Raw genomic sequence first — 13850 nt, forward strand, 5'->3', positions numbered from 1 at the left:
GAGAAGCTACTTGAGAAGGTCCTGCTTGGCCAGGATTGGACATTGGAGAAAGCCACTCTCTGTGTCTAATAACCGTTTCAACATCAGGTATCAAGGAATGATGCTCCCAGTGCTGTCACATCTGATGCACTCCCCACCATTGATGAGATAGCTGAGGTGAAGTCCTAGCTGGAGGAGGGATACGCCATGGAGCCCAAAGTGGCCACTGCTATGGAACCAGGGCCTATCCTTGCCTAGGCTATTGCCCATTAAGGAAAGACCAATATTGGGGTTGCTCCATTGTCCATGGTCCTGACGACTTTGAAGGAGGGTAAATGCTATATTCAAGCCAGGATACAGAGGACCACACTTCCAAGTCCAGGGACGAGGATTCAGAAGCTTCTGAGTGGAGTTACTGATGAAAATGGTACTGGAGAGTGGTAACCTGAACCTGGAGAGGGCTGTACCAGAGAAATCAAGGGAGGCTTCCCTCTCAATAAAACTGGTTTGAGAGAAGGTCTTGATAGCAGTACTGGGGGGGGGGGGGAGGGGGGGTGTCTTGACACAGTGAGGTTTGAGCCACAGGAAAGAGTTAGATGGTTTCCAATGCTGGTGAAACTGGTACTGACAGGTTAAGCAAGTCTCTTGCAACTGCACATGCCTCCGGGGTAGATGGGAGAGGCACCAACTGTTGTCTCCTCAAAGGTATCTCAGGACAGCCTCAACAGACTTGGCACAGGTACTGGAAGTAGTGAATCCCTCTTGACAGGCAAGGCTCCTGGGGCAGCTCTCTGCTACACACTTAGGGCTGGTTCACACTTACTGTGCAATTCGGTGGCAGTCGACGGGAGTTATGCAAACTACGCAGAGTAGTTTGTGTAACTGATGTCGACTGCTCTGCTTCCCTTCTGCGCGCTGTTCTCACTGCACTGAGCCGATGGCTCAGCATTCCCGTTGGCTCAGCGCTACGCTACTTGAGGGGATGGACTTACTCAGTCGACTTCCTGATTGATTGAGCAGGTCTCACTGACCGCTCAATCGATCAAGAAAGATCGATCTGGCGGAAGTGATTTTGCTGCCGTCAGTCTGAACATAGCCTTAGTAGAGTCTTTGCTCCATCTCACCTTGGTACCAAAGACGAAGAACAAGATGCTGAACCAGAGGAAGGTCTGGGTCTTTTCTTTGGCACCAGGGATCAGGACCAGGGCAGATACGTCTGGTTGAGTACTTCGTACCAATGCTGTCATACTTTGATCGCTCTCCCCATGCAATGACTTGGCGGGGGTTGGACTGCTGCTTCCATAAGAAAGCACTTAAGCTTCACTGTTCTCTCTTTGAGCATGGTTCAAAGCACTTTTAGATGTGACACTCATCACGAATGTGGGCTCACCCAAGCTCTTCAGGCAACTTGGAGGAGGGTCACTGACAGGCATAGCCTTTGAGCATCTCCTTGAAAACTTGGGAGCAAGGCATCATTCTGGTACCAAGCCCAGTGTGTATATGTATATATAAATGGAAACCTAGCTTCTCAAGTAAATTGATGCTGTCTGTCTAACAACTAACAATTAACTGCAACCATTTACAACGAGCAGGGCAGCACTTGAATAAACAAGGCTAAGATCGTTCCAGCAACCATCACTGGTGGTAGGAAGGAATTGAGGCAAAGCAAGGGTAGCTCCGCCTTCTTATACCAGCACACAGTGGCATATGATGATAGCAGAGCCCTGACGGGTACTGCTGAGGGAAAAAAAATCTCCAACATCTGTGCATGAGGCACGCACAAAACTACAGTGGAACGGACATGTGACATCACTTGAAGAACAAACTGTTCTGACTTTTTCAAAATCTTTTCCCCCAATTTTTACTCAGTCAGGATTATTCAATAATTTGGATTTAATTCTCAAATAGTTTTAGTTGCCACTAAATTGCATTTTTTGGTGAATTTACTATTTGCCATAAAAGTTTCACCCACTCTAGTGACAAACAGCAACAAAAAATTCTTTTTACCTTTTTACATGTTCTCTTGCATCCTCTGATTCATTTGCAATACTCCTCTGATATTTAAGATTACTTAAAAAAGAAAGATAGAAATGTTTAAAAGCCAAGTCATCCCACGGACCGCAGCCCTTCTGTCTAGCCAAATGAACTTACCCTTACTCTAACTTAATATTAGAGTCTTTATTGACGCTTCTAACAAAGTATACAAAAGTTAGCTATATAGAACCATTAACTCTCTTTATAGACCTATTGTTAGCTAATCCCTATATCTATCCAAAACACAAAAAAACAGGAGAGGTAATTCCCTCTGCCCTGCCCCAAAAAACAAAAATACATGAGTAAATATAATACATGCTTAGAATTGAAATTATGAAGAAGTCCTTCAAAAACTATTAAACCCATATTTTCAAACTTGAATTCTAGACCCTTCTCATAGTCTACAAGTGGTTTTCATAGGTTTTCAACGAAATCTTCCCTATCCTGTATTCTATCATTCTCTGGGCTGGTCTCCACTGGCAGCATTGATGTACCTTGGCGTCTTCATGGCGCTGCATACTAGAGAGCGCTCTCCCATTGATTTAGTGGGTCTACCCGCTCAAATTGATGCTGCTGCATCAATGCCTGCTGCGGCGGCAGTATAGACATGCCCTCTCTCTCTCTCAAGAGATATAAGGCACCATCCTTACAACATTTTACAATTACTCTTCACTAGTAAGCTAATCAGCATCCAGGTTACCTTCCTTAGTGAAATGTTCAGATTAGCAAGCATAGAACTATAGCAATGAAGATTATATCCACAATGAAGATCATCTAGCCCACTACCTTTCTCAGTGAGAAACAACTTGTAACAAATCTAGGATTTCAATAATCATCCCAGCACATTCAGTCAGAATGAAAGGTGAATGGTCTCCAAATTTAGTTAAATTTCTACAACATCCCTCATTATTAAAGCATGTCAGTGCTTTCAAACAGAAGCTTGTCTGCTCTATCCCAAATCAGTTTTTCAGGTTACTGGTTTGGAAGAGATGCGACTACTTTCTATACTATTTGATTAGATGACCTAATTTACTAAAGACATCAGTGAACTAGGGATGGATTCCTCCTCTTCACTTTGATGCTCTTTCCTCTTCAGATACCAGTTTGTCCTGAATTTGAAGAGCAGGGCTAAAAAAGCTTGAGCATAAAGAAAAATTAAATAGATTTCTATGTTTTTAACTGTCACAAGGTTTTGTTCTCTGACAATATTTGTTGAAGTTAAAAATCTGCATCTTCAACAAATATTTACTAAGTCCATGCCAAGCCACACCAACTCCTATAAAAACCCCACACTTAAATGGAACCATGTGTTTGCAGTTTTTGTTTTCTGTTGGACATTATCTTTTGTAGTGCTAAAACGCTAGTTTCAAGTACCACTGACACTCTTATATGGTTATCGGTATGATGCTCAGTTACAAACCCTTGTTCTGTTTCCAAATCACTTTCATTATTTGTTTCAATAACATTTCCAGGTTTAGTTTGTGGCACTATTGCTCCCAATCTTTTAGTCTCCACCTCTTTTGTGGCTGCCTGTAAGGAATGTAATAGAGAGTGATGCATTTATTTGAACACAAACTGCAGCTAAGTAACAATGTACATTACGGTTACAAAAAGACAAGATATACTAAAGTAGTTACTTGAAAGAAATTTCTAACAGTAACATTTTGCTATTAAGATAATATTACTTTCAGTATGCAGTACTTCATTAGGTTACACACAGAACAAAGGTTCCATCAGAACATTTAATCCGAGTTCAACAACCAAAGTCAAAGTACCAGGGTACCATGCAGCCAAGTAAGAAAGAGATCTTTCAAGCTATGGGACTTCTCTATGCCAGGGAAGTACAAGCATCTCTGTGGGTGCACACAGGAGGGGAAAGTAGCTGATTGTGCAATGGATAGAGGGGGCTGTTCACTACCCAGGATTTTTCTGCATGTACCAGAAAGTACTTTAGACACTGAAAGGACTAACCTAGTGATGCTCCTGAAGAGGCTAATGGAGATATGTAGCAAAGGGGGAGTGATATACTGTAGGCCTAAGTACATTTGGTGTGGAGCTCCTGGGCCTCCCCATCTCACCTCTACTGAAGAAGCACGTAGCAACAGCAGGGAACTGTCAAAAGAAATTTTCTTTGGTGCCCTACCAGGAATCTGAATTTTTAAAAATCAATTAAAAGAAGAAATTAAAACAGTGCCTGTCGTGAGTTAACAAAGCAACTGCCTGCTTGCCCACCCTCCTGCCTTGCAGCCCTTTTATCCTCACAGCTGCTGTGGGGTTGCTAGTCACCTCTGACGGAGCAAGCAGGCAGTTGCTTTGTTAACTCACGACAGGCAGTTTTAACTACTTTTAATTGATTTTAAAAAAAAATTCAGATTCCTGGTAGGGCACCAAAGAAAATTTCTTTTGAAATTCCCTGCTGTTGCTACGTGCTTCTTCAGTAGAGGAGAGATGGGAAGGCCCAGGAACTCCATACCAAATGTACTCTGGCAGCTACCAGAGATGGAGGGACTGCAGTGAGAGGATCCCTCCAGTAGACCAGTGGTTTGGTTTGTCTGGCAGCTTCTCACCAAAGGGGGAGAATCATGGCAAGAAGCTGGGGAAGACTACAGAGGTAGGAAGTTGCTCAGGGAACAGCAAGGGTCAGTGAAGGGCTGGTTCAGGTTGTTGCTAACAAAGGCCCTGAGCTGGAACCCAGTGGAGTGGGTGCACCTGGGTTCCCCTACCTACCCCCACCAGGGACTCAGAGAAAAAGCTCCTATACCCTGGAGAATTAGGACTGATTCTCCCCTACTGGAGTCACAGAACTTCTGTTCCCCCATTATCCTAAAGGGGAGAGAGACTACTGAGGACCTGGCCAGGAGGGATCAGTCTTTGACAATGTCCGACAAATGCAGAGTTGGATGTGACAGCACAGTGGTCGATGGGCAGGTTGGTGTAGCTCTCCATTCTACTGCAAGGGGATGCTAGCAGATAAGGATGCCCATATTACAGTGCCACTTTGAGTACTCTAAGTGTACTTAGTATACTTGAGTACTTTCAATACTCACCTCTGGTCTTTGCTTCTAAAAAAGTTACAGAAGATCAGATTTATTGATTTAAAGACTTGTTTCTCTCTCTATTTTACTTTTATAAACCAAGTTTTAGAAGCAATACTCTGAAATTACTAAAATATGTAAGCACACGTTAATAAATTCAATCTTCTTTTACCCAGATATTGAAAAGATTAAAACTATACCTAGTCAATAGTGAGGGGAGCATCTTTAAAGTGTCATCCTGAAAATGAACTGTGACAGGAATGTTGTTCCTTCATATTTGAAATCACTGTGCATAAGGAATATTGTTTTCACTTCTCTCTGTAATGTGGGTTTTTAGCTAGTTTGATATTAACCTAAGTACAATAAAAGTCTGGGATGCATAATACAAAAAGTTTTATACTCTTTAGCTTAATTTCATGCTTAATTTTTTTTAGTTACATTATCTTTTAAACAATCTATCCTAGATGAGAAAAAGTGGTCCTCTTACCCATACAAGTTTAAAAGAATCCAATTTTAAATTCTTATTTTCCCATTTTTCTTTTCTAAACAAAGCTTGTTATGTAATATTTTCATTTCCCTCATTAAGAATATATTTTCTGTAGTGATTTTTGTAAAATTTATTCTACTATTCTTCTCCTAAGCACATGTTTTATCTTGTTTATTAATAGAACCATATGTGGCAAAGTTAGGCTCTTCTCTCTCTCTAAAAGACATGCTCCAAGATACTGTGCCAGTTCAACTCATCTCCTGAAGCTTTTCCATCCCCTTTATTTTGCCTCATCACAAACCATTTTTATTAGCTTATCAGCTTTATGCTTACTCAACATACCTTGATTAGAAAGTTTGTTGTATTTTCTTTCAAGAAAACATCAATGTAAGACTTAATTTTATCTATCAAGAGATTGTAACTGAAGCACTGGAGGAAAGGCAGATATGGATCTTTCATTTTAATTATACAGGCCAGCTTCATTCTTAAAGACTGTAACAAAGAAAATTCAGAATATACCAAAAATATCATATACTGTATGTAATTATATAGGTAATACATGCAAATATATTGTATAATATGCTTAATATTACTTCTCAAATTTCTATTCTGCACTGGCTGGGAATGGCAGTTACGAAAAATGTACAAGAAAGGAAGGCTATTTACTAGTAACTGAAGTTCTCTGAAGGTATTGCCTCATAGATCCTTACTGTGGGTTCTGTACCATGCTTTGAAAGTTCCAGAACCATTTCAAGGAGTTTATTGTTTAAGTTGCATGAACATTAACCTATGGATTCCAAAACTTTTAAAGTGAGTCAGTGACCCTGATTTCCTCTGCACCTTCTTTAAGTCTATCCTATGACTCCAAGTGGGAAAGATGGAGAGTGGGGCAAACAATTCAGAGAACTCCAGTTCTCAGTTAGTAAATAACATCTTTTCTCTTTCAATGCCTTTGCATATTACCACTGAAAGGGATTTGCAATTGTTAGTAATATTCAGAAAAAGAGAGCCAATTTGTACTAAAGCAATGAGAAAAAGTTGAGTCAAGATGTGACCTGAACTCCAGGCAGCAGCCTTCCAAATCCTGCAGACAGTACTACAAATTTATGTTATGGATGCTGACATAGCTTTAAATTCCAACTCCTTCTAGTGCTGTAATTTGTGGTAACAGATACCTCCATAAGAGTACAAATGTCACTTATAATTGATCATTATAACAGCAATGAAGAAGGATATTAATCAGAGTGGAAATGAACAGAGATTTCAGCAATGGCTCAGGTGAAAAACTCACGAGCATGACCAGAAAAAAATTCAGATTCCATGTTTCTAGAAAGTTTTCAAGTTTCTTGGAAATTAAAAGGTTCTATGGTACCCTTCATAATCCAATAATTTATGGATTCACTTTATTTGTTTCTGAGAAACATCATCATGTGTTTGGCTTTCCAGGAAGAATATCTACTAGAATTCTTTTTCTTCTTAGACTGTGGCACCACGCATAAGAAACTACATAAAAATGACAAGTTTTTATTGATCAAAACTGTTCCTTATGAACATGATGAGTGTCATCTGCTTTAGAGACAATATAAGTTTTTACTGCTCTTTACTTTTCTTTGAATTTTACGGACTACTGCTGTGAGTAGTGAGGTGGATCTGTTTCTGCTTGTGAATCACTAAAATTGTTTACTGAATTCCAGTTACATTGGTGAAATCCTAATTTAGACAAAGCTGTATTGTCTATTCCTGCAATGTTACTTTCAGTCTCCACTCTCACTGTTAAGAGTGAATATGGCAAACAAGCCTCAACCTAAATGGCCTGATTTTACTTTTCCCCCCCCTCAAGTTCTACACAAAGCAGAAAATATATAAAAAACAAAACAAAACAAAAACCAAAATCAAGACATCCACCAATTACCATTACTACCTTATTTGATTCTGAAAATAGTCTTTCAAGGACTTCCGTAGCTTCTTTAAAGTATCCTTTCTCTATGTGTACTGCTACAGCCTATAATGGAGGATAAATAAAATTACATCTACAAGATATACTAAAATGCAATACCATTTAGAAAATCTGGAAGTATAAATCTTATATTTCTGCAGCTTTACAAGGCATCAGATCTGATATATAGTAAGAGATGTCTCCTACTTAAAAGCTGAACTTGAGTTCTAACTGTTTCCCCCCGATAAGATATTATATAGCAGAACCTCATAGTTACGAACACCAGAGTTACAAACTGACCAGTCAACCACACACCTCATTTGGAACTGGAAAAACATAATTAGGCAGCAGCAGAGAAAAAAAGCAAATAAAGCACAGTACTATGTTAAATGTAAACCACTAAAAAAATAGAGGGAAAGTTTAAAAAAGGATTTTACAAGGTAATGAAACTGTTTCTGTGCTTGTTTCATTTAAATTAAGATGGTTAAAAGCAGCATTTTTCTTCTGCATAGCAAAGTTTCAAAGTTGTATTAAGTCAATGTTCAGTTGTAAACTTTTGAAAGAAACGATAACCTTTGTTCGGAGTTACAAACATTTCAGTTACGAACAACCTCCATTCCCAAGGTACTCATAACTCTGAGGTTCTACTGTAGTTGGAGAAATTTATTTTTACTAGTTAAATTTTAGAGCAAGGGAGTTCATTAAAAGGGGTGTATATTTTGTTATTTTTCTGCATCCGGCTATAGTACAGTCTGAATAAGTATTTTGCCGTAAAGAAACAGAAACAAGAACAAGTTCAAAGACCAACTGGAGATTTATATGGATGACAAGAAATATCTAGAAATAATAGTTAATACTAAAGAAAGGTTTTGAAATAACGTCATGCCTGAGGACTTAAGCCAACCTGTGTTGGGAGTTAATATGAAACTTTTGCAGGTGCAGATTATTCCACAACTGTCTACTGTGGCATTTCTTGCACCTTCCCCTGAAATTCTCATTTATGGTTTCAACAGCAGTCACACCTCATCCCACTTGCATATATGTAATATTTTCCTGCTTTTGAACTAGTGTCATCCTCATTTTATTATTTTTTTAAAAATCACATTCAGATCACATTACATCTATTTATTTGATGGGTAATGTCACATTCAGAGAGAGATCCCCCTGAACATGTTGTAATGTGTAGAATGTTCCAAATCATTGCAATTAGCAGATAATTGAATATTGCACATATGCATTAAACAATTGTGTAATTTATTTCCCAAGCAAATTTCTTTAAGTGCGTAAAAGACACTAGTTCAAAAATCCAAATGTAAAAACTGGCATTTTATAAATAATCACTTCAGCACAATAAAAAAGTTTTTTCTATGTCAACATTTATTTTATGTTTGAGAAATAGAACAGCAAAATAGGGTTTCATCAAGAACTTCAAGAAAGGGCTTTAGGCTAAAAGTCAAACAAAAAATTTCAACAGCAAAATGGCAACTTAGTCAGACACCAGAAGGGCCTGAAAATAGGAACTTGGTATGCAAACTCAATTCAAACTACTAATAGCTATTGATAATGAAACAGATAATGAAGTTATTCCTGCTGGAATTCTTCACCACTGCCCAATTTGTGCAGAATTAATGTTCCCCACAGAATTTTATTCCTTTCATGCAGAATTTGTGATTTCCCTCCAGCACGTCCACCCAGGGCAGACAGCAGGAGCCCCAGCCACCTGGAGCAGACAGCAAGAGTGTGATTATATTGTATTATTTTTGACAAATAAAATATGCAGAATTTAAAAATATTATGCACAGAATTTTTAATTTTTTTGGCACAGAATTTCCCCAGGAGTGTAAGTTGAACTAGAACTTAGTCCAAAAAAAACAAAAACAAAAAAACAAAAAAAAACCTGCCCATGTGAATGACTTGCTTGTTCAAAACATTTATGCAGTTCAATAAACAGACCTGAATCTGAATTAAGCGACGAATATCTTCTTGCAGTTTATCTGGTTTGCTTTCCTCTTCTTCAAGCAATTTCCAGATTGACAGAGCAGATTCCAAAGGTGAAATTCTCTGATCACTTTCAAAGCGATGAACTTAAGGAGAAAATGAAATAAAAGTTTAAAAGAAAGAGCTGCCTCTGAAGTGACCAATAGCAATAGCATGACACCATATTCCTAATAGCTGAAATTAACACATTAAAAATATTTAATTGTATGTAATTTTTTTTTATAGTGCATAATGAGAATTAATGTTTTAAGAAGTTCACATCTCTTCAAAATATTTTCAATGTGTGGAGGATTTGCTGTCTCATGTTCTCTTCAGAAATGCTCTGCAGAGCTAAATAGAGTCTTTTCAGTGTTAGCAAAACAAGACAGGAACTGAAGTCCCTCCCAGACCTGGTAGATGCACTATTGTGCCTTTGTTTTTAAAGGCAAGTTATACTTCTCAATGTTGCGATTGGCTCAGTATTCTTGCTCATGATAGGTATTAAGTTTAAATATGATTGCTTGAATGAATTGTCTTTATTTTGGACATAAGTCTTCATACACCTGGAATCTGACTCAAGTTTTCCTTTTAATTTCAACTTCTTAAATTCTGACTCTTCCCCTTTTGTGTACATCCCATACAGAGTAGTATCTTCCTTAGTTTTAGAGATTGTTTCTATTTTTTACTAATTAATATGTTTCTTAATTATAGACAGATTATCATTCTTCCTGAAACAGACATTTTAAAAATCAAACCACACTTGATATCACTTATAGTACTTTTGGAGACTCAAAAAAAACTGAAGTACCCTCAACTTCAGAGAACAGAGAAATTTTTATATAAACATCTCCGCATTTCTCTTCATATTGTTGCTTCAGTTACAACTAATAACTTACAAGGTGGGAAAAATCCATTTCCCTCTGGATCAGTGGTTGCTTGGTGACAGTGTATTGGAGATTGGGTTTTCCATTGTCTTCTCAGATTTTCCATTGATATGCGGTGGGCATTGGCCAGTCCTTTTCAATAGCTATTTGATGGTCAGACAGCTAGATGATAACTCCTCAGGAAGTTATCAGTATTACTGTCACCTGTTCTCATTTTATTTTCTGGATCACCCTCCCCAGTAGCAGAAAGGGTGAAAGTGGTAAGGTAGGCCCTGCGGCCAACTGTCCCATAACACATCTATCTCCATGGGTCTTGGGTCTGCCTGCCTTGTAAAGTATTTCGGCTTCTTTGTGTCTGCATGATTTGCAAACAGGTTAGTTGAAGGGAGGCCTAATGTCTAAACAGTAACAATGAAAGCCTCAGAAGGCTGCCTCACATATAGGGCATAGCAAGGATTTAACTCGTGCTTTCTTGGCTGCTCTACTATGCCTGTAAGGAACAGAGGAACAGCATGAAGGCACTGCAGCAGAGGCTCAGGAAGGGTTCTACCTGCAAGGGATTAACTGACACAGAAAGGAGGAGGGATAACACTATTCTTCACTGCCCAAAAAACTGGGCAGAAGAGTTAAATGTGAATGAGTAAGGGTGGGAGCAAACTGGAGTGGCAGTTTCTGCTGAGGAGGCATAAAATCTGGCAGCAAACAGGAGCAGAGGAGGCATGGTGCCAAAACACTGATCTGCCTTCATGAGCTGCAGAGAGAGGAGAGCAGCCCAGACATCCAGAATTGTGGGAGATACTGGGCTGCAGAACTATGATATTCTATATTGTAAACAAGTATCACTCTTGCTTTGCTTGGGTGGACAGTGGCTCTGGAGATTTTTCTACATTTCTGAGGGCTAGTCTACATTTAAACTTACAGCGGCACAGCTGTATCGATACAGCTGTGTTGCTATTACGGTTACGCAAGCGCTGTGTTATGCTGACAGGAGAGAGCTCTCCCGCCGACATAATAAAACCACCTAAATGAGTGGCGGTAGCTAGGTCAGCGGGAGAGTCTCTCATTATTAAATTTGCAAGTTGCTTTCACTCTGAACCATCACATATTTACACCAGCATTTGTGGAACCCAAGATTTGATGTTCTCTTAAGAACAAAGCATAGTAAGCTGCTAAACGTATAAGAGGGAAAAATTGTCAACATCTCACCCGTACTCCCATGTTCCAGAAGACTTCAGGTAGTATATCTAGTGCTGTAAAGGGTTTGACATTCATGTTTTAGTGAGCTGGGACACAGCAGAAGGTAGTGCTGCACCACCTACTAAGGAGAGCCACTTTCCATAGAGACCTGCTAGATGGGGCCAAAAGTTTTAGGGGGCAGGAAGAAGTGGGCAGTAATCAATGTCTCATGTCACTGAGAGACTGAATAAGTTCTAGGGTCGCCAGCAACATACTACTATGGGCTTCTTGAGCAAGGAATCCTGTCCTCAGCCTGAAGAGCAAGTGCCCCGAGAGTTTCCCATCAGTGAAAACCAGGTTCAAACTTCAGCTATATAAACCAAGGGGAAAATCCAGAGAGTCAAACTGATTTTATATCAGAGATCATGCTGTAACAGTGGGAAATGTAGGAATTAACATTCTGAATCAGCCCTATGATTGATCTAATCCAGTATTTTGTCTATGACAGCGTCCTCACCAGCTGCTTCAGCATAAGGTGCAAGAACCCTACCTAGTTGGCAGCTGAAGGATACTGGATCTGAGAAGCATGAATGCATACTCCCTACCATTGTGTTGCTTGAAAGTATTATGTGGTTCACATGATAGGACATACAAGATTGAACATAGATCTGAGGAGACTATCTATTCAGAGAATAGTTACTAGTATGTAACCTTTCTGGAGAACACAAGCTCAACAGACACACTACGCAAGTTCTTACAAAGTGCTGGATTAACCTCTTGTGTACTTCTGGTGAAAAATGGGCTAAAAGGCTCTGGCAATGGAAATCTCCCAGAGGCATAAGTGTCACAGTCAACAAGATGGGCTTGGTCAAATTGGGAGGCAATGCACAGGGCGAACCAGAAGAGGTGGAGATTAGCACAACTCCTGGGGTGCTGCTGATTATGCAACTCCTAAGAAGTCCCAGACATAAACTAAAGCCACCCCTCTTCTCCTCTGATAAATATAATCTGGTACTGCTGCCTGTCCTATCCTGGAATGAGTGTCTTCATCAGTGCAGCTACCCCTGCAGGTACAAAGGGAGGGCACAACCTACATCCCATGCACCTGCAGGTGTGAATCTGGCTGTAAGTACTTTAATCCTTTCTGTAAAAGTGTGTTTAACTCTCTCAGATTAAGCAGCTAAGGATTTACACATAGCAACAGTAAATCTTTTAGATGGGAATGTAATTCCAGCTGCCCAACAGCCAAATAATGAATCTCACTCAAATACTTCTACTTCTTTGAAGATATATGCTGCTAAAGACATCATTCGCACTCTTCCTGTAAACCTGTAGCAATATCATTGGCCTAGTGGAATAAAATTCATATTTCCTAAGAACGTGAAGAATCCACAAGGGATTTACCAGATGATGCTTAATCTGGACATTAGTATAGCTCAGTTTGAACAAATTATGTTCTATACTTTTCTTTTTAAAGTGCTTTTGTCAAGTGCTTGTGATACCTTCTCTATTTTGTGCTATGAAATATCTTAAAATAATGACAATTTTTTTAAGTGACAGAACCTGGTAATTTGACAGAAACATCTCTAGTCATTTTAAAAATTACTGTTTTGTAAAATAGACAAAATATATAAAAATGATACAGATAAGGATACCCTATAATGAGTATAAAAATAATGTATAATTAAACCAATTTCCATACAGAATAAACTGGTAACAATGGATCACCTCTTGTGGTCTGTTCATTGTATTATAGAAACAAGACAAACAAAAAAAGAACCAGTGAAATAATCCTCCTATTCATTCTCTTGACAATGCAGGATTGTTTTTGATACAACTGGAAAAAACAGACACTACATTTAAAAAAAAGAAAAAGTTAAACACTGTCTGAATGTAGTTAGGTGAAAAATATACACCTAAGAAAAGTTATTTAATTATTCACATGTACTAAGAAAATTTGGGGTGGGGCGAAGGAAAAAAAAAAAACTCATCTGGTGCACCATACCAAGTTGGAGAAAAGCACTTCAGCTTCACTCAAATAACCTTTTAAAACCAGAATGAAAACAAAAATTGAGAAAACAGTTAATGGAGAAATATTTACCAAGTGTTTTTCCTTCTGCAATTCGTGTCAAAAACTGACACAAGTACACTGTTTTAATCCGATGAGTAGCAATTTTGGGCAGTCCATTAATAATAGCTGAAAAAGAAAAAGTAAACTTTAACCAGTTTTGTTCCAGCAGTGCCACATTGTGGATAGAGGTAAAAGACGCATAGAACTTACAGTACCTATCAGATTTAAAAGTACTTTACTAGTTTTCTAACCAAATTAAATGCTTTTAAAA

The 13850-nt window shown here is 38.8% G+C and overlaps 1 protein-coding gene across 1 annotated transcript in view; it reads right to left on the reverse strand.

The window, feature by feature from the left end:
- TERF1 (telomeric repeat binding factor 1) overlaps positions 1-13850 on the reverse strand; it is a 36379-nt gene that overhangs the window by 14772 nt on the left and 7757 nt on the right. Inside the window, exons 2-7 of the mRNA XM_067553621.1 lie at positions 13610-13705; positions 9425-9555; positions 7457-7537; positions 5878-6027; positions 3434-3543; positions 1987-2049 (exon numbers count right to left, since the gene is read on the reverse strand). Of these exons, the coding sequence (XP_067409722.1) occupies positions 1987-2049; positions 3434-3543; positions 5878-6027; positions 7457-7537; positions 9425-9555; positions 13610-13705 (631 nt within the window). The remainder of the gene's footprint in view (positions 1-1986; positions 2050-3433; positions 3544-5877; positions 6028-7456; positions 7538-9424; positions 9556-13609; positions 13706-13850) is intronic.

This window comes from Emydura macquarii, unplaced genomic scaffold, assembly GCF_026122565.2.
Source record: "Emydura macquarii macquarii isolate MOO-44397 ecotype Brisbane River unplaced genomic scaffold, CSIRO-AGI_Emac_v2 contig_1477, whole genome shotgun sequence".
NCBI lineage: Eukaryota > Metazoa > Chordata > Testudines > Chelidae > Emydura > Emydura macquarii.